The sequence below is a fragment of the Tasmannia lanceolata genome, unplaced genomic scaffold, assembly GCF_043159265.1.
Source record: "Tasmannia lanceolata isolate RefF3 unplaced genomic scaffold, GAP_Taslan_0.1 ptg000013l, whole genome shotgun sequence".
Classification (NCBI taxonomy): Eukaryota; Viridiplantae; Streptophyta; class Magnoliopsida; order Canellales; family Winteraceae; genus Tasmannia; species Tasmannia lanceolata.
This window is the reverse complement of record NW_027518690.1, coordinates 46,992,510-47,019,081: the sequence shown is the minus strand read 5'-3', so window position 1 is coordinate 47,019,081 and position 26,572 is coordinate 46,992,510. Positions and strand designations below refer to the sequence as shown.

The following is a 26,572-nucleotide window of genomic DNA, read 5'->3' as shown; positions in this document are numbered from 1 at the left end:
ATCACAAAGTGACCTGACGCAGCCTTTAGGTTTAAAATCAACAAAAAAGTATATTTCTTTGCACACATGGCATGTTCTCAATGGTTGGGCTCTCCCATCGGTCCTACTCTCGGTCTCCATACCATGTTCCTTCTTTAAAATGGTTACCCACTTTTTTAGGGGAGGCGAATGAGAAAAGTAAGCCTTCGTTTTGTTTTTTCCGCCTTTTGTGGGCCCAAAAATGTGACTGTTTTTTGGAGGGGCTCTGAGTCGCTTCAAGCCCACAAAAGTAAGCATTTTTGCTGTGACTCTTTTCTAGGGGCGCTGAGTCGCTTCTCACGAATCTCATTAATCCATCTCTATCCATTTAGTTGTAAAAAAAATGAGAAGCCTAGCCTAACACGCACTTTTTAACCCTACATTCAAACTACACTCCAAAATGTATACAATACCTACCTAAGGATGGGATAAGTTTGTTGCTTGTTATTTGATATAGGCACATAACAAGTATAGCACCCATGTTAGTCTATCCTGCATGTAAACAACTAGGGCTGCAACTCGGGTCGGGCGGGTCGGGTTTTGGAGAACCCAACCCTACCCGAGAAATATCTCGGGTCGGGGTTTCTCACGTTGACGCAATTTTTTAAGGAAAATTCTTGTTTGGCAAGGCAACTCAACTCATAGAAGCAGAAATTACACTCATATTACACTTGAATCAAACAATGATGTAATTACACTTGAATCAAACAATGCTGTAATCAAACAATGTTGTAATTATAATCAAACAATGCTGAATCAAACACTTGAATCAACTCAACTCATAGAAGCAGAAATTACACTCACATACAATAACAGTGGATGCGTGGGTTTTCACTTTTAACTTTTAACTAACAATAGAGAAAAATGTATATACTATAACTTATGTAACTCGGGTCGGGTCGGGCTCCTTCAAACCCGGCTCGACCCAAGATTCATGCGGGCTTTTGAATGCTCAACCCTGCTCGACCCGAAACCCATGAAACCTGAACCCAACCCAGGCTATTTTCAGGTCGGGTCGATGCGGGTCGGGTAAAACCCGACTCGAGTTGCAGCCCTATAAACAACTAAAAGCAAGTACCTATCAAAAAAAAAAAACTAAAAGCAAGTAAAATAAGACATCAAATGCCTAGAGTTATATATGGGTGTCAATACCAATTAGCAAAAAGACACCAAAAACATTCCATGGCTGTTTTCAATGTAGCGAAATTAACCGGGTAGAACTCACTCCTAAAAGCTAGCCATTAGAGGGAGGGTGCTCATTCCCTTATAACCCCATCCACATTCTCTGCTAGCCATTAGAGGGAGGGTGCTGATTCCCTTATAACCCCTTCCACATCTTTGCATTTACTATGTGGGATCCTTTTTTTTTAAATTTTTGCTTTTGCATGGAGCCTCAACATTCAAGTTTTTATTGTGTTTGTTTTGTTAATGTAGTGGAATCACTTAGACAAATTGGCAAGAAGCTAGGGAAAACAGATTGGGATTTCAGCGTAGACCCTTGCAGCGGGGAATCGGGTTGGCTAACCCCTACTACTACTACTACAACAACACACTGCTATAATTCTGTTACATGCAGCTGTTCCTTCGACAACAATACTGCCTGCCACGTCGTAAGCATGTATGTTTCCTCTACCATTTCTATCATCTACTTTTATTTTATACTTTTTTGAGAAATTTTGGGGCCCTTTGGATAGCGGCATTTAGAATCTTGGATTTCCTCAAATTTCTCAATGGAGATAAGAGAAGAAGGAGACCACCCGTTTCGCTTCTCTTTAGAAATATTGGATTTTAAGTAAGAAATCCAGTTTAATAGAAATCTCTTCCCCATCCTGAGATTTCTAAAACCTGGAAATATGGGATAATCTCCTGCTCTCTTGCTGACGGAAAGAAGAGCGAGAAATTAGAAAACAACGGATCTCCTTCTCTTCTCTCCCATCTATGATTTTGAGGAAATCAATCATTCTAAAATCCATGTATCCAAATGGACCCTTTTAGGTAAAAATTATGATTGATCGGAGGAATTTCTTGGAAATGTTTAGAAAAGAAAACCCTTTTCTACAATTTTCATTTTTACTATTAGTCACATGAAAAAAGTACAATCGACAGTTCAAGTTCTATTCACAACATCTTCAATTTATAATGTTTCCTGCTAAATAAGTTATAAACACATTATTTCCCTCCAAATCATGGAAACAAAAAACAAAAAATCCCTTGTTTTAAACCATTCTCTATTGTGGATTGCAGAGTTCTGAAGTGTCAGAATCTCTCAGGCGTTCTTCCACCGGAACTTAAAGGGCTTCCCTTCCTTCAAGAAATGTAAGTTTTTGTTACTCCTCGAATGAAAAATTAGGGTATTTTTTTTTTCTATAAGTACCATCTTCCTCTTTGAACACAGTGATCTCACTCGCAACTTTCTCAACGGTAGTGTACCTCCCCAATGGACCTCATTGCCATTGCTGAAAATGTAAGCTTTTCCTTCACATTTAATGGCAAAGTTTAGCAAATCATTAACTCATTTTTCTAAAGCTAATAGAGAGAATGCTTTGTTTTTTCTTTATTTTTTGGGCAGCGCTCTTCTTGGAAACCGCTTATCTGGGTCAATTCCAAAGGAACTTGGAAACATTTCTACTCTCACAGAACTGTAGGTTTTGCTTCTTTTCACCTAAAATTCAGAAATTCTGATTGAATTTCATTTGGGTCAGTTTTCGTTGGTGATTTTAGAGAAGATGAATGCATTTTCAGGGTCCTCGAGGCCAATCAGCTTTCTGGGGTTCTTCCTCCAGAGCTTGGGAATCTGATCAACCTACAAAGACTGTAATACCTTTTACTCTTCTTTATAAGCTGTTCTGCTTCTGGGTTTTTTAAATTTGCGGCTTTTTTGAATTTTGGCATATTTTGATCTCTCACTGGCTTGTTTTTTGTGTTTACAGGGTGGTTTCCTCAAACCACTTTACGGGAGAGTTGCCGGAGACACTTGCTAATCTCACGAACTTGAAGGAAGTGTAAGGCTTTTCTATTCTTATTCTTTTTGTGAAAGAACCAATTATTCCAAAAGCTTAAGCTGTTAGAGTTCGTGTTATTATATCATTTATTATACTTCAATACTTTTACATGTATCTATATTGTTTAAGCCTATAATTGATTGGTTTGGAGGCACCAATGCAGTAGGTTAAGTGATAATCACTTCACTGGGAAGATACCCAATTTTATTCAGAAATGGACACAGCTTGGAAGATTGTGAGCATTCTATCCTCTTCATTTATGAGTTTCTTCTTGGTAAAAGATTCTGAATTGCATTCTTTATCACTTATTTTATTCACGTTTCATGAATGAAAGAGAAATATATGCGAGTGGTCTGGAAGGACCTATTCCCTCGGGCATTTCACTTATGGCAAACCTAACAAACCTGTAAGTTGCGCGTTCTGAGTTCATGTCACTATTTGTTTCAAGGCTGGTGAAATTTCTCATCACCATTAGATAGGCGAAGAAAATTGAAGGGATCTGGATTTTCGATAGTAAGTCTTAATGGAATTTTGATATGCAGGAGGATCAGTGACATAAATGGGACAGAGTCGGGTTTCCCACAGCTAGGTGAAAACAAACTTTTGAGGACACTGTGAGTTAATGCTTAGATTTTGCATGTTCCATAGAAGCACACCATTCAGGAAGTATTGAACTACTTACATCTGATCTATATTGCAGGATATTGAGGAATTGTAATATTTCTGGAGAGATCCCTGCATATCTAGGGCAAATGGGAAGCCTGAAAACCTTGTAAGTCAATTACTTAAGTATAAAATGAGCTTTCTTACCCATGTTGCACTTCTTATTTGCTTGCCCTAGCCATTCTTCGACAAAATTGTAATTTTTTTTCCTAGCAGAGACCTCAGCTTTAACAAGTTGGTAGGACAGATTCCAGCAAATCTTGCAGCACTGAAAGAAGTTTTTTTCATGTAAGGATTCTAATTTCTAACCATTTATGGTGACTTTTATGATTCTTTTAAAAACTACTGCTTAATCATTCTGACTAGAAAATGTGGCTTTTGATTAGGTACTTCACTAGCAACTTGCTATCTGGACCTGTACCAGACTGGTTGCTGAATAAAGTCTATGACATGTATGTTTTTCTTCCTAAATGCTTATTTTTGGAAAGTATATTCAATTTCATGCCTTGTTTCCCTTTGGTTAATCGGTCAACTAAATGCAATGCATATAGGTTCCAACTGGAAGAAATCGCCCTCACTTAAGATGCATTATGAAAATAGACAAAATTATCTCACTTAACATGCAATGTGAAATAAGACAAAAATACCCCTATGATCTCAGCATAGAATAAAAGAATCAAGTGCTGAGAAATGTACTTCTAGCAATTATCAGTTCCTTTTCAGAGTTGTATGCATATGTGACATTTATAATGGCATATCAGCTCTCCCTAGATGTAGTTGGAGTTGTTTCAGGTTAGAGAGAGAGAGAGTTTTCAAACTTTATCTATAAGTAAGGGTAAAATTGAAAAAATAAAGTTATTTAAGGCATTGGACAAACGGTATTGGTAATTAAGAAAACTTTATGGGGAATCTTGTAGATAAGTTTTGACACTGGGGGTTTTAAGTAGTTTTCCCACAAAATAAAAATAAAAATACAACAATACGAATTTCCACCTATCCCATGGAAAATAAACATAATACCCCTATCTCTTAAGAGAGAGAGAGAGAGAGATGGAGTGTCTGGAATAGTTCCTTCTCTGGGCTGTTCCTGTATGTTAATGATAAAATACTATATGACATAGAAAAGACATAAATACCCCGCAAATACAATCTTAATTCCCATACAAGAAATAACTATTATTTTCTACACTCCCTCGCAAGTTGAGCATAAATATCAATCATGCCCAGCTTAGATAAAATAAAGTGACAACTTCTTTTTTTAAGGCATCAGCGAATTGATGACCTGTAGGAACAAAGAGAAGATAAATCTCCGTAGTCAGAACACATTTACGAATGAAGTGCCTATCCACCTCAATGTGCTTCATGTGATCATGCTAGACCGGTTTATTTGTTATGTTGATTCTCGCTTGACTGTCACAATACCGCCTCACAGGGTCTAGAATAGACACCTCGAACTCCTTAAAAGGTGCCTCAACCAAAGTAATTCTGCCACTCCATGAATCATTGCATGATTTTTTGACCCCACGCTCGATCTAGTAAAGACAAACTGCTTCTTGTTGCGCCAAGTAATGAAGTTGCCACCTACAAAGGTACGGTATCAGTTATAGGTCTCATGTCATCAACTGAACTTGCCTAATCAGCATCAAAAGATGCTTTTAATCTTCTAGTGAACATGATTTGCAAATAGTAATCCTTTTCTTGGACAAGACTTCATAAAGCAAAAGATTCTCTCAACTGCTTCGAGATGAAAAATCCATACTGTTAAAGTATAAAAGATAAATAACGCCTTTCTCCAACAGCTTAAGCTTTTGGAGAAGTTGGTAAGTTAACATGGTATTAGAGCCAAAGGTCTCGAGTTCAAACCTCCCGGATAGCAAAAATCCACATGCGATGGTCGGACCAAAGTGGGACCACATGTGCCACCTGTTTGCCAAGTGGGCCACACGTGTGGGGGAGTGTTAAAGTATAAAAGATAAATAACGCCTTTCTCCAACAGCTTAAGCTTTTGGAGAAGTTGGTAAGTTAACACATATATAGACTCACCGCACTCAACGGGTAGGTAATATCAATCTAGAAATCCTAAGATCATGGCTTCTTTATTGGGAAAATTTCACATCTGTGAAATTGGACTGAACTTAGGAATACATCTTCCCGTCTCTACTGGATTTGTTAATAAAGAACGAACTCCCAAGTTGATCTTACCTTCCGCCAACCGTTCATAGTGGCCCCCATCATCCTCAATCCCCTTGCTAGTAGACTAGGTCCTTCTCAATCTCAAGGAGCCGATCTGCAGCGGACTTAAATGGTAGATGATCGCTGAGGTTGATACTACTGGAATACCTTGCCTTCATCTCCACGGTATGATGCTTCATTGTGGTCAATTTGCCTTCATGAACCTCAGCTCCTACATGGTTGATTGGACTCGTCTGATAATCCGATTGTCGATGCTGCATGCACATTGAATTATTATTATCAAAATACCTGGGGGTAATTTTTCAAAATAATGCTCTTGATTTTGAGGTGATCATTTTATGTTAATTTGTTATCAATTTTGATTGAAATACATTTTGTAAATTTTAAGTTTATGAAAAAAACAACTGTTAGAAAATTCAGAACGAGATAAAAAAAACTAGATACGAGGAACTAGAAAAGGAGAAGATTGAGTCCCCAAAGTTATCTTAAACTCTTATATAGCCATCTTATTCTTCAAAAGGGAATGAACCTTCTCTAAGACCATGGTAGAAATCTTATTGAGCATTGAAAGATGAAAGCTCTTTCTGTAGCATAGTCTCCGGATGAGAATCAACTTACATTACATACGATTCTTGAAGTATATATGTAACCAAGTATCCCACACAGCTAATGAGATGAGTAAAATAATATTTCCAACTTATCCTCACACCTATTGCTAATATGTAATTGTTTATTTTAACTTACAGTTACTGCAAGTTATTTTCGTTAGTAAACTATATGTCTGTTGGTCATTGGGTACACCGTAGGCAAGACTGAATTATTGTTCAAACTTGAAATTTTTATTGCAATTTATTTTAGCAGACGAAAATCATATAATGTTGAAATTATTATTTTTTAGTTATTTTGGTTCTTTAGACATTATTTTGCGCAGTAGTCTATTTAGTTTTTGGATGGGTTGACATGACTACTCATTGGAACACAATTCTTTAACATTCTTGAAATCTCATCATTCAAGTTTCTAAACGTTTCATTCCATATTTCATACTATTAACACAACATTCGTTATTTCTAGAGCATATGAATGGTTCTTCTAGTGTAAATAACAATTTAATTTTTTCCTTTCGAGAATTGATGGTTTATATTGCAAGTATGAAGTGATCTTTCCTACAATAATTTTACCTGGGGAAGCCCTGGATTATCTGATTGTCAACGAGGGACTGTGTAAGATTTGTTTATTTTTATTTTTATTTCTCAACTTTCCAGCTCTCTCTCTCTCTCTCTCTCTCTCTCTCTCTCTCTCTACTTCTGAAATTTTCAGTGTGCTTCTACAGCAACTTGTTTGAAAGCTCTTCTGCGGGGAACACTATGTAAGCTTCTAAATCCCTTATTGTGAAATTTAAGTATAAGTTGTTAAAGAAAACTATGTGTTGTTGAATCCCCGCTTACTTTATAATGTTATAATTCTGACATGTTCTTGACCACATATTGATGGTGTAGAAGTGGCGGTTTACATTGCTCAAAGAACTTTCCTTGTCAACAATGTAAGTATGTAGCTCTGGAATTGGAATATGGTGTTGTACTTTGAAGTTTTATTTTTGGTTCAGAAATCTTTCTTTGGATTTATATTCTTTGATGTTTCCTTCGGAGTATGCAATTAGCCATTTTTTTGAATGGTAATTATGCAATTAGCCATTCATCCATAAAAGTGGGGGTAATACTCAAATACCACAATATGGAAACCAACCGTAACCTTGCCAAATGGGAAACAAACGCTGTGATGGTTCTAAAATATGAGGCAAACTCAATTTTAAAATTGCGAAAGTACAATCTGAACATAAAAGCAAAAGCGCACACACACACACATACCTGCAACCCCACCACCACCGTCACCACACACAAACACACGCTCGCGCACACAGAGAAAAAAAATATGGAAACTAACCGTAACCTTTCCGTATGGAAAACAAAAGGTGCCATGTTTCTAAAATTTGAAGGAAATGCAATTTTTTTTTTTTGAATGATTAGGTGCAAATGCAATTTAAAAAAGCAAAAGCACACTCTGAACTATGAAGTAAAAGTACACTCTGAGGTCTGACCTATTAATTTTTACGATATTCCTGGGGAATCAAGTCCGTTCCAATTAGAGATTGTCAATATTAAGTGATTAAAATATCGTAGAACTTATATTCAAGTTATCATTCAAAAAAAAAAAAAAAAACCTTATATTCAAGTTATATATACCTGTAAATTAGAAAATAGAGGAAAGAATATTCAAGGGTAAAATTGTGTGGAGTCCTGCATCTGATTTGGCTAGCATGAGAGCCTGGTTGAAACAATTAGCTGTTTCAGTGCTGTTTATCAATTTACTGTTAATACAGAAGTGATCTCATAATGGCAGATTATTATTCTTTGTGTATAAATTGTGGTGGAGATGAGGTCCAGATCAACAGGGATGCCACATATGAAAAAGATGACAACATAGGCGGTGCTTCAGAATTTGTTTTAAGTCCCAAACAAAATTGGGCATTTAGCAGCACTGGGAACTTCTTGGACAATGGCAAGGATAATGACATCTACACAACAACAGCTAATTCCAGACTATATATTCCTAACCAAGAATTGTATAGTACGGCACGCCTTTCTCCGCTCTCTCTAACTTATTACGGACTTTGTTTGGTAAATGGGAATTACACTGTGAAACTCCACTTTGCGGAGATAATTTTCACAGACGACAAAACATTTAGCAGCCTCGGGAAGCGTATATTTGATGTTTATATTCAGGTAGCTGATCACATTAAAAAAACATATTTTTTTTAATGTTATTGTTCCAAATTCAGGAATGTTGAGATTTGTGTTACGCAGGGAAAACTAGTGATGAAGGATTTCAGTATTAAAGATGAAGCTGGTGGTTCTAATAAGGCAGTTGTGAAGAGTTTTACTGCAAATGTGAGTAGTAACTCTTTGGAGATCCTCTTCTATTGGGGTGGAAAAGGAACAACAAGCATCCCTGACAGAGGGACCTATGGTCCTCTCATATCAGCTATTTCTGTGGATCCCGGTATGTTGCATGTTTTGTGTTGGCGTCTTCTTATTGTATATGGTTTACTCTAATCAATTAATATAGACTAACTCGACCAATACAAGTCTTATATGCTGTTGTTTACATTAAATAATACTTATTTCTGGCTGATACATTTGAAACGCACTCCCCATAAAAGATCATGCAAATGCAAATGATAAATATAAATTGCAAATTTTGTAAGATATTCATGGAAGCTTTATTTTTATTTTGAGAAAAGGTTAAATCTGGTTCAGCCTATTGAAATCCAATTGAGTTTGAACCGATTTGAGGTTCATCTTTCCAATTGGGTTTGCATCATTTTGATCAGTAATCACCTTAATAATAAGATTAAATCTGGTTCAGATTTGAGGCTCTTCTTTCCAATTGGGTTTGCATCAGTTTTAACTCTTTTCCTTTTTTTTTGGGGAAAAGATTAAATCTGGTTCTACCTGTTCCTGATTTTTTTTTTGTATCACTATGTTATTGGGTGAATCCTCTTGGACGATTTTTCTATCATTAATCACCTTAATAATGATATTATTTTTCTTCTTGCAGATTTTCTAGTATCGAAAGGCAAGAAGATACCTGCTGGTGTTATAGTTGGGCTTGTAGCTTCAGCATTATGCATTGTGTTCTTGTTTTAATCATAAGAGGATCTAAGCTATCTAATTGGTATCCATTTTTGCACAATGATCACTCGATTGATTTTCACCTCATAGACAGATTGAGGTTCCCATCATTCATATATCCAAGTTGGAATCGAAGCCATTGATCCCTTGCACAGCAAAATTCAATATGGCGTTGAATGGAACTCTGTCCTTCAAAAAACTGATCTAATATCTACATTAGATTTTAGATCCGGTTTCGGGCAGCTGGTGTAGACAACCTATTTTGCGTAGTCTCGACTGAAGACATTCTGTGGTTACCACTCCAATGTTGAGCAACTCTCATGCATTAACGGAAGGCCTTTGTAGTCTCCAGATCTTGGGTGTTCGGGTGAAATATTATAATCCATAACTAAATCAAAACCAACCTTGAAACACCTCAAAAAGCTAACAAAATCAATATATGAATCCCACTTCGGCTAACATAGTGATTGAGGAATTGCACCAAGTTGAAGAAAAGCAAAATCTTGAAAATATTAATTTTCGGGTCGAGGAAAGTGTAAGAATTGATAGTGACAAGGCTGAGTTAGTTGAACATCTCCGGCCTGTTGTCTCCGAAAATTGTTCTAAATAGTGGTATACTCGGGCTAGTGAAGAGGATAGCCAAACCAACATATTAATAAGTTGTTAAGGTCTCGGTTCCATCTATATTCATAGTCGAGCTCGCACCACCGATACGAAAGAACACATTACCAGAAAGCATATTGATTTTGTTCAACTATTCAATCATCCTGTCATTTCGATGCGACTCCATGAAAAATCGTATTTCTTTCCAACTTGGATCACATTGAATTTTGAAGGTGGGGTTCGAATGATCGCGGCCACTATATTTGAAGAACATGAAAGGCTAATATCAACTATGCGCGATAGGATTTGCGATGCAAGTAGAATAAATTAGTTTCTCCAATAATCCAACCTTGAGGACAAGGTTGATTTCAAGGCGCATGGAATGTTATATGACTAAATGGGTAGGATTCTTAGAGATAAGGGTTATCTAAATTAGGGATTATTTATAAATAACATGTACACAGCCTTTTTTAATTAATGAAAAAAATTATCCCCATAAATTGTGTCTTTGTTCACAAAGGAGGACTGATCATTTCCTCAAAGTGGATCATGAGGCTGATCTTCCCTCAAAGAAGATCAAATCCATTGCGAACCGATTCAGGTTCGTAACAAATACCACATGTGGAATAAATTTCAGACTCAGGTCATTTGCCATCATAAAGCTCAGAACATAAAGAATTAGGGTTTAGTTATGATCGTAAACTCACTTTATGGTTGCGAACTATCCGATAAAGAGATAAACTCCATGGCCGTCGTTCTCGTTGCTTTGGTATCCACATCTTGGCCAAGGCCCTAAGCATCCAAAGAGGATAATTTTTATAAGTCTTGGCCAGAAGTCTTGAGTTAAAGATCCTTGAAGGCCCAAAAAAATCACCTGCCAACTGAAGGACTAAGGCCGAAGTATGAGAACATTGAGGACACCAAAAGGTCATGTATCTTCTTTCCCCTCACTTTTGCTTCTTAGATAGGTTGAATTTATGCAGCATCATGTTATGTTACATGATAATTTCCTAGGAGGAATGTTACAAACCCAAATTGGTTTGCAGCGGTTTTGATCTTTTTGGAGGGAAGATCAGCCTTTTGATCTACTTCGAGGGAAGGGTCAATCCACCTTTGTGATAAATTTCTTCATTCCCTTTTCAAAAAGACTGAGTACATGTTATTTATAGAAAAACCCTAATCCCTAAAAGTCCTACCTATACTAAACAATTAGAGATCAAAATCTAAAATTATCAAATATCTAAATTGATTGAACCCTAAATTCCGAAGCCTCCGGGAAATGATGAAACCATAGACTCATGATAAATTTATTCCTTATTCTATTTCCATACAATCTTATTGGAATGGGTTTTACGTTTTTTCTAACTCTTGTTTGAGAATGGGTGAAACATGTGGCCGGGATTAGATTTCATCCATGGATTCTCATTTAAGTAGTCAAAAAGGTCTTTGGTTCTCCATTCAAATAACACGAAAGCCACTATTTTCCCATTCTCATACCGTTTTATTTGATTTATAATGAAGAGAAAACGACATAACAAAGTGATTGAAGATTGTCATCCAAGCTTGCCAAGTTGCAAGTAGCTCTCACACCTACAGGGTTCTTCAAAAATGAGCTTTTATATGATGAAAGGCCTTGTAGTCCATTATTATTCAAAAAGTACCGTACCGCCGACACCATAGGATGATCCAAACCGTCCATAAGATGGGACACAGCCTAAATAGGTTGTGCCGTGCCCCAAAAATCATTTCCATAGGTTGATCCTAACCCTCCGATAAAATAAAATATATGGGGTTGCTTTGGTCATTTTCATAGAACCTAAATTTCGGGTTCCTCTCTTTATCTCTCTCTCTCTCTGCATGTGTCCATACAATATAGGAACACCTTTTTTTGCTTGTTACGGTTCCCATTTTGCTAGCTGCTCTCTTCACATATATTTACAGCTCTTAAAGTATATAGTAACTGATAATTGAGCCCTAATCCCTAATCCGAATACTTCTTTTATAATTGAGCCCACGTTGGCTATTTTGAAAGAAACCAATTCTTCAACGTCGATAAACCCACGAATTCTGTTCTTTCTTCAGCTCTCAGATTTCAAGTGATCTCAAGTTTTTGGGTTTTGGAGACGTTCTTTCCAAGCTGAAGATGTTTTCTACACGCTTTTTCCTTGTCCTTGTCCTTGCTCTGAATTGCTTTGGAGTGTTTGGATCTGGAGCTACTCTCGTGCCTAACGAAGGTAAGACCAAAAGTTTTGTTTCTTTCTTTCTGTTTTTTTTTTTCTCCCTACAATGATCTAGTGAAGTGCCCTTCTGATCATGGTCATGGTCATGGCGGAACACACATCAGTCCCAATTTTACAGTGGTTAAACACATGCAAAACAAGGTGACTTCTTCCGGTTATCGAAACATGGTGGCATCACATATCAGTCCCAATTTTGGAAGGCTGTTGATGTTTGCACTCCCTTGTGTTTTAATAATTGCACAACTCGGCTTGGAGAGCCATTTAAAAACGAAAGGCCAAGTTGAGTTTGTGCAATTATTAAAATACGGTACCACTAATATCAGTAGCCTTTTGGAAAAATGCTTAAAAGAAAGGGGCACTGATATCTGCGCTACTATATTTTAATAATGGCACTATTTCACCTGCCTTTCCTCATCTCATTAACATTGAGGCCTCCAGCTCAATGGTCAAGGCTTTGTTCTTCAACTGGAGGTCGGAGGTTGAATCCCAGCTTACCTACCAAAAAGAAAAAAACTTCCAAAAGGAGGATTTCATTCAGAAACAAAGACCGCAGTGAAATGGCCGAATTACGTGATTTTTTTCATTTGGTGTGGATGTGAGCCTACTTTCTTGTTTTCTTAAGCATGTGTCCCGACAGAAGGACAGCTTCTATTTTTTAAAGAGTAGTCCTAGGGAATACGAACAGATAGCTTATCGCCGCCGAGGTTTAAACTTTCGGTTTTGGTACGGGTTTCGGACCCTGAAATTTCGAAATTTCGGTCGAAATCTGGTACAAAACCAGAAACTAATATTTTATTCAATATTATATTTCGGCCTAAATTACCGAAATTTCGGTGAAATATTAAATTAATATTAAAAAAAAGGATTTTTTGGTTCAAATTTCAAAAAAACCAAAATTTCGACAGAAATTCGGTCGAAATAAATGACCGTTTCGGTTTTTATCGATTTCGGTGTCGGTCTCCACCGAAATCGGTTGAAATTTAAAACCATGACCGCCACAACATCACAAAGTGACCTAACGCAGCCTTTAGGTTTAAAATCAACAAAAAAGTATATTTCTTTGCACACATGGCATGTTCTCAATGGTTGGGCTCTCCCATCGGTCCTACTCTCGGTCTCCATACCATGTTCCTTCTTACCCACTTTTTTAGGGGAGGCGAATGAGAAAAGTAAGCCTTCGTTTTGTTTTTTCCGCCTTTTGTGGGCCCAAAAATGTGACTGTTTTTTGGAGGGGCTCTGAGTCGCTTCAAGCCCACTAAAGTAAGCATTTTTGCTGTGACTCTTTTCTAGGCGCGCTGAGTCGCTTCTCCCGAATCTCATTAATCCATCTCTCTCCATTTAGTTGTAAAAAAAATGAGAAGCCTAGCCTAACACGCACTTTTTAACCCTACATTCAAACTACACTCCAAAATGTATACAATACCTACCTAAGGATGGGATAAGTTTGTTGCTTGTTATTTGATATAGGCACATAACAAGTATAACACCCATGTTAGTCTATCCTACATGTAAACAACTAAAAGCAAGTAAAATAAAACATCAAATGCCTAGATTTATATATGGGTGTCACTACCAATTAGCAAAAAGACACCAAAAACATTCCATGGCTGTTTTCAATGTAGGGAAATTAACCGGGTAGAACTCACTCCTAAAAGCTAGCCATTAGAGGAAGGGTGCTCATTCCCTTATAACCCCATCCACATTCTCCGCTAGCCATTAGAGGGAGGGTGCTCATTCCCTTATAACCCCTTCCACATCTTTGCATTTCCTATGTGGGATCCTTTTTTTCTTTTTTTTTAAAATTTTTGCTTTTGCATGGAGCCTCAACATTCAAGTTTTTATTGTGTTTGTTTTGTTAATGTAGTGGAATCACTTAGACAAATTGGCAAGAAGCTAGTGAAAACAGATTGGAATTTCAGCGTAGACCCTTGCAGCGGGGAATCGGGTTGGCTAACCCCCACTACTACTACTACTACTATTACAACACACTGCTATAATTCTGTTACATGCAGCTGTTCCTTTGACAACAATACTGCCTGCCACGTCGTAAGCATGTATGTTTCCTCTACCATTTCTATCATCTACTTTTATTTTATATTTTTTTGAGAAATTTTGGAGCCCTTTGGATAGTGGCATTTAGAATCTTGGATTTCCTCAAATTCCTCGATGGGAGATAAGAGAAGGAGACCGCCCGTTTCGCTTCTCTTTAGAAATATTGGATTTTAAGTAAGAAATCCAGGTTAATAGAAATCTCTTCCCCATCCTGGGATTTCTAAAACCTAGAAACATGGGATGATCTCCTGCACTCTTGCTGACGGAAAGAAGGGCGAGAAATTAGAAAACAATGGCTGATCTCCTTCTCTTGTCTCCCATCAATGATTTTGAGGAAATCCAAGATTCTAAAATCCGTGTATCCAAACGGCCCCTTTTAGGTAAAAATTATGATTTTTTTTGCGATCGGAGGAATTTCTTGGAAATGTTTAGAAAAGAAAACCCTCTTCTACAATTTTCATTTTTTCTATTAGTCACATGAAAAAAGTACAATTAACAGTTCAAGTTCTACTCACAACATCTTCAATTTATAATGTTTCCTGCTAAATAAGTTATAAACATTAACACATTATTTCCCTCCAAATCATGGAAACAAAAAATCCCTTGTTTTAAACCGTTCTCCATTGTGGATTGCAGAGTTCTGAAGTGTCAGAATCTCTCGGGCGTTCTTCCACCGGAAATTACAGGCCTTCCCTTCCTTCAAGAAATGTAAGTTTTTCTTACTCCTCGAATGAAATATTAGGGTATTTTTTTTTCTGTAAGTACCATCTTCCTCTTTGAACACAGTGATCTCACTCGCAACTTTCTGAACGGTACTATACCTCCCCAATGGGCCTCATTGTCAGTGCTAAAAATGTAAGCTTTTCCTTCACATTTAATGGCAAAGTTTAGCAAATCATTTACTAATTTTCTAAAGCTAATAGAGAGAATGCTTTGTTTTTTCTTTATTTTTTGGGCAGTGTTCTTCTTGGAAACCGCTTATCTGGGTCGATTCCAAAGGAACTTGGAAACATTTCTACTCTCACAGAACTGTAGGTTTTGCTTCTTTTCACGTAAAATTCAGAAATTCTGATTGAATTTCATTTTGGGTCAGTTTTCGTTGGTGATTTTAGAGAAGATGAATGCATTTTCAGGGTCTTCGAGGCCAATCAGCTTTCTGGGGTTCTTCCTCCAGAGCTTGGGAATCTGATCAATCTACAGAGACTGTAATACCTTTTACTCTTCTTTATAAGCTGTTCTGCTTCTGGGTTTTTTAAATTTGCATCTTTTTTTAATTTTGGCATATTTTGATCTCTCACTGGATTGTTTTTTCTGTTTACAGGGTGGTTTCCTCAAACCACTTTACGGGAGAGTTGCCGGAGACACTTGCTAATCTCACGAACTTGAAGGAAGTGTAAGGCTTTTCTATTCTTATTCTTTTTGTGAAAGAACCAATTATTCCAAAAGCTTAAGCTGTTAGAGTTGGTGTTATTAAATCATTTATTATACTTCAATACTTTTACATGTATCTATATTGTTTAAGCCTATAATTGATTGGTTTGGAGGCACCAATGCAGTGGGTTAAGTGATAATCACTTCACTGGGAAGATACCCAATTTTATTCAGAAATGGACACAACTTGGAAGATTGTGAGCATTCTATCCTTCTTCATTTATGAGTTTCTTCTTGGTAAAAGATTCTGAATTGCATTCTTTATCACTTATTTTATTCACGTTTCATCAATGAAAGAGAAATATATGCGAGTGGTCTGGAAGGACCTATTCCCTCGGGCATTTCACTTATGGCAAACCTAACAGACCTGTAAGTTGCGCGTTCTGAGTTCATGTCACTATTTGTTCAAGGCTGGTGAAATTTCTCATCACCATTAGATAGGCGAAGAAAATTGAAGGGATCTGGATTTTCGATAGTAAGTCTTAATGGAATTTTGATGTGCAGGAGGATCAGTGACATAAATGGGACAGAGTCGGGTTTCCCACAGCTAGGTGAAAACAAACTTTTGAGGACACTGTGAGTTAATGCTTAGATTTTGCATGTTCCATAGAAGCACACCATTCAAGAAGTATTGAACTACATACATCTGATCTATATTGCAGGATATTGAGGAATTGTAATATTTCTGGAGAGATCCCTGCATATCTAGGGCAAATGGGAAGCCTGAAAACCTTGTAAGTCAATTAGTTAAGAATAAAATGAGCTGTCTTACCCATGTTGCACTTCTTATTTGTTTGCCCTAGCCATTCTTCGACAAAATTGTAATTTTTTTTCCTAGCAGAGACCTCAGCTTTAACAAGTTGGTAGGACAGATTCCAGCAAATCTTGCAGCACTGAAAGAAGTTTTTTTCATGTAAGGATTCTAATTTATATCCATTTATGGTGACTTTTATGATTCTTTTAAAAACTACTGCTTAATCATTCTGAATAGAAAATGTGGCTTTTGATTAGGTACTTCACTAGCAACTTGCTATCTGGATCTGTACCAGACTGGTTGCTGAATAAAGTCTATGAAATGTATGTTTTTCTTCCTAAATGCTTATTTTTGGAAAGTAGATTCAATTTCATGCCTCGTTTCCCTTTGGTTAATCGGTCAACTAAATGCAATGTATATAGGTTCCAACTGGAAGAAATCGCCCTCACTAAAGATACATTATGAAAATAGACAAAATTATCTCACTTAACATGCAATGTGAAATAAGACAAAAATACCCCCATGATCTCAGCATAGAATAAAAGAGTCAAGTACTGAGAAATGTACTTTAAGCAATTATCAGTTCCTTTTCAGAGTTGTATGCATATGTGACATTTATAATGGCATATCAGCTCTCCCTAGATGTAGTTGGAGTTGTTTCAGGTTAGAGAGAGAGAGTTTTCAAACGTTATCTATAAGTAAGGGTAAAATTGAAAAAATTAAGTTATTTTAAGGCATTGGACAAACGGTATTGGTAATTAAGAAAACTTTATGGGGAATCTTGTAGATAAGTTTTGACACTGGGGGTTTTAAGTAGTTTTCCCACAAAATAAAAATAAAAATACAACAATACGAATTTCCACCTATCCCATGGAAAATAAACATAATACCCCTATCTCTTGAGAGAGAGAGAGAGAGAGAGAGAGAGAGAGAGAGAGAGAGAGAGAGAGAGAGAGAGAGAGAGAGAGAGATGGAGTGTCTAGAATAGTTCCTTCTCTGGGCTGTTCCTGTATGTTAATGATAAAATACTATATGACATAGAAAAGACATAAATACCCCCCAAATACAATCTTAATTCCCATACAAGAAATAACTATTATTTTCTACACTCCCTCGCAAGTTAAGCATAAATATCAATCATGCCCAGCTTAGATAAAATAAAGTGACAACTTCTTTTTTTAAGGCATCGGCGAATTGATGACCTGTAGGAACAAAGAGAAGATAAATCTCCGTAGTCAGAACACATTTACGAATGAAGTGCCTATCCACCTCAATGTGCTTCATGTGATCATGCTAGACCGGTTTATTTGTTATGTTGATTCTCGCTTGACTGTCACAATACCGCCTCACAGGGTCTAGAATAGACACCTCGAACTCCTTAAAAGGTGCTTCAACCAAAGTAATTCTGCCACTCCATGAATCATTGCATGATTTTTTGACCCCACGCTCGATCTAGTAAAGACAAACTGCTTCTTGTTGCGCCAAGTAATGAAGTTGCCACCTACAAAGGTACGGTATCAGTTATAGGTCTCATGTCATCAACTGAACTTGCCTAATCAGCATCAAAAGATGCTTTTAATCTTCTAGTGACCATGATTTGCAAATAGTAACCCTTTTCTTGGACAAGACTTCATAAAGCGAAAGATTCTCTCAACTGCTTCGAGATGAAAAATCCATACTGTTAAAGTATAAAAGATAAATAACGCCTTTCTCCAACAGCTTAAGCTTTTGGAGAAGTTGGTAAGTTAACATGGTATTAGAGCCAAAGGTCTCGAGTTCAAACCTCCCGGATAGCAAAAATCCACATGCGATGGTCGGACCAAAGTGGGACCACATGTGCCACGTGTTTGCCAAGTGGGCCACACGTGTGGGGGAGTGTTAAAGTATAAAAGATAAATAACACCTTTCTCCAACAGCTTAAGCTTTTGGAGAAGTTGGTAAGTTAACACATATATAGACTCATCGCACTCAACAGGTAGGGAATATCAATCTAGAAATCCTATGATCATGGCTTCTTTATTGGGAAAATTTCACATCTGTGAAATTGGACTGAACTTGGGAATACATCTTCCCGTCTCTACTGGACTTGTTAATAAAGAACGAACTCCCAAGTTGATCTAACCTTCCGCCAACCGTTCATAGTGGCCCCCATCATCCTCAATCCTCTTGCTAGTAGACTAGGTCCTTCTCAATCTCAGGGATCCGATCTGCAGCGGACTTAAATGGTAGATGATCGCTGAGGTTGATACTACTGGAATACCTTGCCTTCATCTCCACGGTATGATGCTTCATTGTGGTCAATTTGCCTTCATGAACCTCAGCTCCTACATGGTTGATTGGACTCGTCTGATAATCCGATTGTCGACGCTGCATGCACATTGAATTATTATTATCAAAATACCTTTGGGTAATTTTTCAAAATAATGCTCTTGATTTTGAGATGATCATTTTATGTTAATTTGTTATCAATTTTGATTGAAATACATTTTGTAAATTTTAAGTTTATGAAAAAAACAACTGTTAGAAAATTGAGAACGAGATAAAAAAAAACTAGACACGAGGAACTAGAAAAGGAGAAGATTGAGTCCCTAAAGTTATCTTAAACTCTTATATAGCCATCTTACTAGTCTCCGGATGAGAATAAACTTACATTACATACGATTCTTGAAGTATATATGTAACCAAGTATCCCACACAGCTAATGAGATGAGTAAAATAATATTTCCAACTTATCCTCACACCTATTGCTAATATGTAATTGTTTATTTTAACTTACAGTTACTGCCAGTTATTTTCGTTAGTAAACTATATATCTGTTGGTCATTGGGTACACCGTACGCAAGCCATCATGCACGAAGCTAACAAACTCCAAGACTGAATTATTGTTCAAACTTGAAATTTTTATTGCAATTTATTTTAGCAGAAGAAAATCATATAATGTTGAAATTATTATTTTTTAGTTATTTTGGTTCTTTAGACATGATTTTGCGCAGTAGTTTATTTAGTTTTTGGATGGGTTGACATGACTACTCATTGGAACACAATTCTTTAACATTCTTGAAATCTCATCATTCAAGTTTCTAAATGTTTCATTCCATATTTCATACTATTAACATGACATTCGTTATTTCTAGAGCATATGAATGGTTCTTCTAGAGTAGATAACAATTTAATTTTTTCCTTTCGAGAATTGATGGTTTATATTGCGAGTCATGCAGTGATCTTTCCTACAATAATTTTACCTGGGGAAGCCCTGGATTATCTGATTGTCAACGAGGGACTGTGTAAGATTTGTTTATTTTTATTTTTTTTTCTCAACTTTCCAGCTCTCTCTCTCTCTCTCTCTCTCTCTCTCTCTCTACTTCTGAAATTTTCAGTGTGCTTCTACAGCAACTTGTTTGAAAGCTCTTCTGCGGGGAACACTATGTAAGCTTCTAAATCCCTTATTGTGAAATTTAAGTATAAGTTGTTAAAGAAAACTATGTGTTGTTGAATCCCCACTTACTTTATAATGTTATAATTCTGACATGTTCTTGACCACATATTGATGGTGTAGAAGTGGCGGTTTACATTGCTCAAAGAACTTTCCTTGTCAACAATGTAAGTATGTAGCTCTGGAATTGGAATATGGTGTTGTACTTTGAAGTTTTATTTTTGGTTCAGAAATCTTTCTTTGGATTTATATTCTTTGATGTTTTCTTCAGAGTATGCAATTAGCCATTTTTTTGAATGGTAATTATGCAATTAGCCATCCATCCATAGAAGTGGGGGTAATACTCAAATACCACAATATGGAAACCAACCGTAACCTTGCCAAATGGGAAACAAACGCTGTGATGTTTCTGAAATATGAGGCAAACTCAATTTTAAAATTGCGAAAGTACAATCTGAACATAAAAGCAAAAGCGCACACACGCACATACCTGCAACCCCACCACCATCGTCACCACACACAAACACACGCGCGCGCACACAAAGAAAAAAATATGGAAACTAACAGTAACCTTTCCGTATGGAAAACAAAAGGTGCCATGTTTCTAAAATTTGAAGGAAATGTAATTTTTTTTGAATGATTAGGCGCAAATGCAATTTAAAAAAGCAAAAGCACACTCTGAACTATGAAGTAAAAGTACACTCTGAGGTCTGACCTATTAATTTTTACGATATTCCTGGGGAATCAAGTCCGTTCAAATTAGAGATTTTCAATATTAAGTGATTAAAATATCGTAGAACTTATATTCAAGTTATCATTCAAAAAAAAAAAAAAAAACTTATATTCAAGTTATATATACCTGTAAATTAGAAAATAGAGGAAAGAATAATCAAGGGTAAAATTGTGTGGAGTCCTGCATCTGATTTGGCTAGCATGAGAGCCTGGTTGAAACAATTAGCTTTTTCAGTGCTGTTTATCAATTTACTGTTAATACAGAAGTGATCTCATAATGGCAGATTATTATTCTTTGCGTATAAATTGTGGTGGAGATGAGGTCCAGATCAACAGGGATGCCACATATGAAAAAGATGACAACATAGGCGGTGCTTCAGAATTTGTTTTAAGTTCCAAACAAAATTGGGCATTTAGCAGCACTGGGAACTTCTTGGACAATGGCAAGGATAATGACATCTACACAACAACAGCTAATTCCAGACTATATATTCCTAACCAAGAATTGTATAGTACGGCACGCCTTTCTCCGCTCTCTCTAACTTATTACGGACTTTGTTTGGTAAATGGGAATTACACTGTGAAACTCCACTTTGCGGAGATAATTTTCACAGACGACAAAACATTTAGCAGCCTCGGGAAGCGTATATTTGATGTTTATATTCAGGTAGCTGATCACATTAAAAAGACATATTTTTTTTAATGTTATTGTTCCAAATTCAGGAATGTTGAGATTTGTGTTACGCAGGGAAAACTAGTGATGAAGGATTTCAGTATTAAAGATGAAGCTGGTGGTTCTAATAAGGCAGTTGTGAAGAGTTTTACTGCAAATGTGAGTAGTAACTCTTTGGAGATCCTCTTCTATTGGGGTGGAAAAGGAACAACAAGCATCCCTGACAGAGGGACCTATGGTCCTCTCATATCAGCTATTTCTGTGGATCCCGGTATGTTGCATGTTTTGTGTTGGCGTCTTCTTCTTATTGTATACGGTTTGCTCTAATCAATTAATATAAACTAACTCGACCAATACAAGTCTTATATGCTGTTGTTTACATTAAATGATTCTTATTTCTGGCTGATACATTTGAAACACACTCCCCATAAAAGATCATGCAAATGCAAATGATAAATATAAATTGCAAATTTTGTAAGATATTCATGGAAGCTTTATTTTTATTTTGAGAAAAGGTTAAATCCGGTTCAGCCTATTGAAATCCAATTGAGTTTGAACCGATTTGAGGTTCATCTTTCCAATTGGGTTTGCATCATTTTGATCAGTAATCACCTTAATAATAAGATTAAATCTGGTTCAGATTTGAGGCTCTTCTTTCCAATTGGGTTTGCATCAGTTTTAACTCTTTTCCTTTTTTTTTGGGGAAAAGATTAAATCTGGTTCTGGCTGTTCCTGATTTTTTTTTGTATCACTATGTTATTGGGTGAATCCTCTTGGACGATTTTTCTATCATTAGTCACCTTAATAATGATATTATTTTTCTTCTTGCAGATTTTCCAGTACCGAAAGGCAAGAAGATACCTGCTGGTGTTATAGTTGGGCCTGTGGCTTCAGCATTATGCATTGTGTTCTTGGTCTTGGGTATCCTGTGGAGAAAAGGCCGCCTGAGATGCAAAGTCACAAGGGACCAAGGTGAAAATCAAGTTTTTCAGATCACAACCACTAAAGAAAAGTCATGCATATGAAGTTTTGCTCTCTGATAATTAGCTATCAGTGGCATCAGAAATTGTCAATTTTCTTTGCACGCTCTTGAATAACCATGCTTAACTTGATGCCTGATGATGGTCAAATCTTGGGTTTCAACTGCTTATATCAGTACATGAAGTACTTTGCTCTCGTGTGCATGATCGAATGCTTATGTTCACGTATGTGCATTAACGTATGCATCCGCACACGTGCATTAGGAATTCATAAAATTGGTCATATATTTTAGATTTGAGTATTAGAAAGGGAAATGATATCAGCACTACCATGTTTTAATAATTGCACAGTCGCAGCTTGTCTTTTCTTTTTTTAATTGGCTTGTGAGAGCTTTTTGGGAACCGTAATAACCTTTTTAACAGCTCTTTAAATACTTAAAGACAAGATGCTTTAGTGGAAATATCAAAACATGGTAGTGCTGATATCAGTTCTCTTTAAAAATATGCATCGTTTTTTTCTCACATTATCTTCCACTTTTCGCCCAAAAATGTATGGATGCAAAAAATCAATTCTGGAATCCATGATATAGCTCATGTTTTCCATAACATGGAAAGTTGTGATTTCCTGGTTATGAAATCCGAGATTTTATATGGTGTAAGCCCTTATAATCCCTTATTTTTCAAAAAGTACTGTACGGACCACATCATAGGATAATCCAAACCATCCATGTGGTGGAACACAACATAAATAGGTTGTGCCCCCAAAAATCATTTCCATAGGATGATCCTAGCCCTCCGATCGGCAGAGGTTTCCATAAAATGCAGTTCCTCTATAGATAGGAGGGTTGGGATCATCCTATGGAAATGACTTTTTGGGCACTGCCCATTTACGTTATGGCCCATCACATGGACGGTTTGGATCATCTTATAGTGTGGTCCGTACAGTACTTTTTGAAAAATAAGGGACTATAAGGGCTTACACCATATAAAATCTCATGAAATCCAATCATTGCAGAAATATCAGGATATTCGTTCTCATTTTTAAATATCCATTTTGATGGAAAATCACGTGTCCCAGCTGTAGAAAAACCAGGCTCATCATATTCTTTGTAAGGGGGATGCACCAATCATTTTTGAAAAGCTTTAAATTACATTCACCTAACAATATATAGTTGTAAATTTATTGTGAACTTATCATACATTGCATGCCTAATGGTAAAATATAAATATGCCATAATATTTGTGTCCCCAAGGAAAAATAGGCTTACCCTTGGTTGGTGAGATTCTTCTTTGGTCTCAAATTAAGTCCTGCTTTGCAACTGCATTTCTTTTCACATGCCTAGGGCAGCTTGCTCTTGGTTCACATTTTAGTGAATAAATAAATTATAGAATGTATGCCACTAGAAATGTGCAATTTATTTTCTTACAAGAAATGATTTCTTTTCTAACTTTTCATGGTGGACAGATCTCAGAGGTTTAGATCTGCTAGCCGGTTCCTTTACCTTAAGACAGATAAAAGCCGCCACTAACAATTTTGATACTTCAAACAAGATTGGAGAAGGTGGTTTTGGTCCCGTTTACAAGGTATTATGTCTGCATTTCTTATCTTGATATTCTATCTCCTTTGAATACTACTTGCTCAGATTAAACTTATATAACAAATATCTCATAGCTACTCTACTGCAGGGTCTATTATCAGATGGTACTATAATTGCAGTCAAGCAACTTTCTTCCAAATCAAGTCAAGGAATCCGTGAATTTATCAATGAAATAGGCATGATTTCTGCTTTACAACATCCAAATCTTGTGAAGCTTTATGGATGTTGCATCGAAGGAAATCAATTGTTGGTTGTATATGAGTACATGGAAAATAATAGCCTTGCTCGTGCCCTGTTTGGTAAGGTCATTGTTCTTTGCGTTAATGCATTTTTTCTCATGTCAGAATGAGTACACGGTCTAGATAAAAGACATACCATGACAATTTTTTGTTAATTGGGTGATTTACAGGTCACAGAGACTGTCAATTGAAATTGGACTGGGCAACCAGGCACAAGATTTGTGTTGGGATAGCAAGAGGTTTGGCTTTTCTCCATGAAGAATCAAGAATTAAAATTGTTCATAGAGACATCAAAGCCACCAATATACTTCTTGATGAGAATCTTAACCCTAAGATATCCGATTTTGGTTTGGCCAAGCTCCGTGAAGAGGAGAAAACCCACATTAGCACTCGAATAGCTGGAACAATGTGAGCCCTTTTTCTCTATTTTCCTTCTACTATTGTCATCAATTATACAGAGTGTGAACTATACTTTCATTATTTAGCAGTAAACATCATCTTGTGATGCAAACAAACAACTTCCACTATGTCATTTGTTTTTTTTTTGCTGAACTTTCGAACCAGCAATTTGTGGAACCTAGGTATCCATCAAGATGTTCTCCTAGACTAACTTGCTACAAGATTAAGCCCGAAATGGGAAACCCATGGAGGACTCCATATAAACGGTGAGGAATAGATGAGTCTTTAAAATACAGACATGTTGGCTGAACAGATAAAAGGGAATTGATATACAAGTATCTTGACATCACTTGTTTGACTCCTGACATTTCAGCCATCTCCCATTTGGGTCCATGCTGGTACTAAGTTCTTTATAATCATGTGATCACTAAATAATCCCACATATAGAGTGGTTATTTGATACCCAAATTTACATTAATGGGAATTGACTATTAGTTACTATTCATTTTTCTCATGATTCTGTTGGTTAACTCCCAATAAATTGGCTATAAGCTATCCGTAGCGTTCATTAAGGATCCACAGTATTCAATTCATCGTATGAGAGGCTTATATGCTTGACAAATTCATAAATTTCAAACGTACTTTAGGTTTTTCAATTACCAAGATATTTTGTCAGTTTCTCAAAATTCAAGAACTGTGATGCTCTATTCAAAAACAAAACATGGTTCTTGTTTCCATATAGAATGTATGCTATTTTCAGAACAAAACGAGAACCATTCATGCCCTCGACTAATTGGCTTACACTGACCACAAACATGTAGTATATAATTAACAATAGTCATGGTGTTGCAGAGGATATATGGCACCGGAATATGCGCTACGGGGTTACCTGACCGACAAAGCAGATGTGTACAGCTTCGGCGTTGTTGCGTTGGAAATTGCTAGTGGGACCAGGAACTCAAATTACATGCCAAAGGATGATGACTTGTATCTTTTGGATTGGGTATTTTAGATCTCTTCCTAAATCTTCTCATCTCTATAACAGTGTCTAGCTTTAAACTTCAACATAGGAAAAGTAAGTTACCATGTTACTATGGATATTTCAGGCACAGGTACTGAAAGAAAGAGGAAGTCTACTAGAACTAGTTGATCCAAAACTGGGATCTGAATTCAACAAGGAAGAAGCAATTAGGATGATTAATGTCGCTTTGTTATGTACTAATGCAACTTCCACACTTAGGCCTACAATGTCTGCTGTGGTGAACATGCTCGAAGGCCGTACGGTTGTTCAAGAACTGGTTTCACAACCAAGGCTCTCTAGCTCTGATTTGAGATTTAAAGCCACTAGTAAGCATTATGACCAACAAAGCGACGAGAGCCCAGGTGAGGATCACCCTCCAGTTATGGCAATGCATCAGCTAGAGCCTGGTTCTCCGACACACTCATCTTTATCCGATCAACATGTATTCTTTACATTGTAATTACAGAGTAGAAAATTCTATATGTTCATTCGATAAGGTGATTTAAAATCTGTAACGACAAAGTTAGTCGCACATAATGTATACTGATTTTGCATGGTTGATGTCAATCTGTTTGTAACCTCAGCCTTTCACATAACTTATATGACTGGTTCTGCTGCAACGGAGCTCTGGCACCTCTTATTTATGCCCTGTTTGTTTTGGATTTTGAGAACCGATTGTTAGTCCAAAACTGATTATTGGACTCACAATTATGTTGAAGGCCATGCTTGTTGTGGATTTTGAGAACCGATTGTGCGTCCAAACTTATTATTGGACTCAAAACAGTGCCATTATCAGTTTTGGACTCACAATCGGTTCTCAAAATCCAAAACAAGCACGGCCTTGAACATAA

General features: G+C 36.7%; 1 protein-coding gene across 1 annotated transcript in view; it reads left to right on the top strand.

The window, feature by feature from the left end:
* LOC143891340 (uncharacterized) overlaps window positions 1–26,369 on the top strand; it is a 46,869-nt gene extending 20,500 nt beyond the window's left edge. Inside the window, exons 26-67 of the mRNA XM_077395933.1 lie at window positions 1,453–1,636; window positions 2,263–2,334; window positions 2,414–2,482; window positions 2,588–2,659; window positions 2,761–2,832; window positions 2,949–3,020; window positions 3,184–3,255; window positions 3,355–3,426; window positions 3,563–3,634; window positions 3,721–3,792; window positions 3,900–3,971; window positions 4,070–4,135; window positions 7,032–7,097; window positions 7,208–7,243; window positions 7,374–7,417; window positions 8,275–8,657; window positions 8,739–8,934; window positions 9,493–9,574; window positions 12,228–12,403; window positions 14,274–14,463; window positions 15,098–15,169; window positions 15,248–15,316; window positions 15,421–15,492; window positions 15,595–15,666; window positions 15,783–15,854; window positions 16,018–16,089; window positions 16,190–16,261; window positions 16,397–16,468; window positions 16,555–16,626; window positions 16,734–16,805; window positions 16,904–16,969; window positions 19,865–19,930; window positions 20,037–20,072; window positions 20,203–20,246; window positions 21,096–21,478; window positions 21,560–21,755; window positions 22,316–22,456; window positions 23,930–24,048; window positions 24,151–24,361; window positions 24,472–24,709; window positions 25,553–25,703; window positions 25,807–26,369. Of these exons, the coding sequence (XP_077252048.1) occupies window positions 1,453–1,636; window positions 2,263–2,334; window positions 2,414–2,482; window positions 2,588–2,659; window positions 2,761–2,832; window positions 2,949–3,020; window positions 3,184–3,255; window positions 3,355–3,426; window positions 3,563–3,634; window positions 3,721–3,792; window positions 3,900–3,971; window positions 4,070–4,135; window positions 7,032–7,097; window positions 7,208–7,243; window positions 7,374–7,417; window positions 8,275–8,657; window positions 8,739–8,934; window positions 9,493–9,574; window positions 12,228–12,403; window positions 14,274–14,463; window positions 15,098–15,169; window positions 15,248–15,316; window positions 15,421–15,492; window positions 15,595–15,666; window positions 15,783–15,854; window positions 16,018–16,089; window positions 16,190–16,261; window positions 16,397–16,468; window positions 16,555–16,626; window positions 16,734–16,805; window positions 16,904–16,969; window positions 19,865–19,930; window positions 20,037–20,072; window positions 20,203–20,246; window positions 21,096–21,478; window positions 21,560–21,755; window positions 22,316–22,456; window positions 23,930–24,048; window positions 24,151–24,361; window positions 24,472–24,709; window positions 25,553–25,703; window positions 25,807–26,181 (4,883 nt within the window). The 3' untranslated portion in view covers window positions 26,182–26,369. The remainder of the gene's footprint in view (window positions 1–1,452; window positions 1,637–2,262; window positions 2,335–2,413; window positions 2,483–2,587; window positions 2,660–2,760; window positions 2,833–2,948; window positions 3,021–3,183; window positions 3,256–3,354; window positions 3,427–3,562; window positions 3,635–3,720; window positions 3,793–3,899; window positions 3,972–4,069; window positions 4,136–7,031; window positions 7,098–7,207; window positions 7,244–7,373; window positions 7,418–8,274; window positions 8,658–8,738; window positions 8,935–9,492; window positions 9,575–12,227; window positions 12,404–14,273; window positions 14,464–15,097; window positions 15,170–15,247; window positions 15,317–15,420; window positions 15,493–15,594; window positions 15,667–15,782; window positions 15,855–16,017; window positions 16,090–16,189; window positions 16,262–16,396; window positions 16,469–16,554; window positions 16,627–16,733; window positions 16,806–16,903; window positions 16,970–19,864; window positions 19,931–20,036; window positions 20,073–20,202; window positions 20,247–21,095; window positions 21,479–21,559; window positions 21,756–22,315; window positions 22,457–23,929; window positions 24,049–24,150; window positions 24,362–24,471; window positions 24,710–25,552; window positions 25,704–25,806) is intronic.
* Window positions 26,370–26,572: the final 203 nt, after the last annotated feature.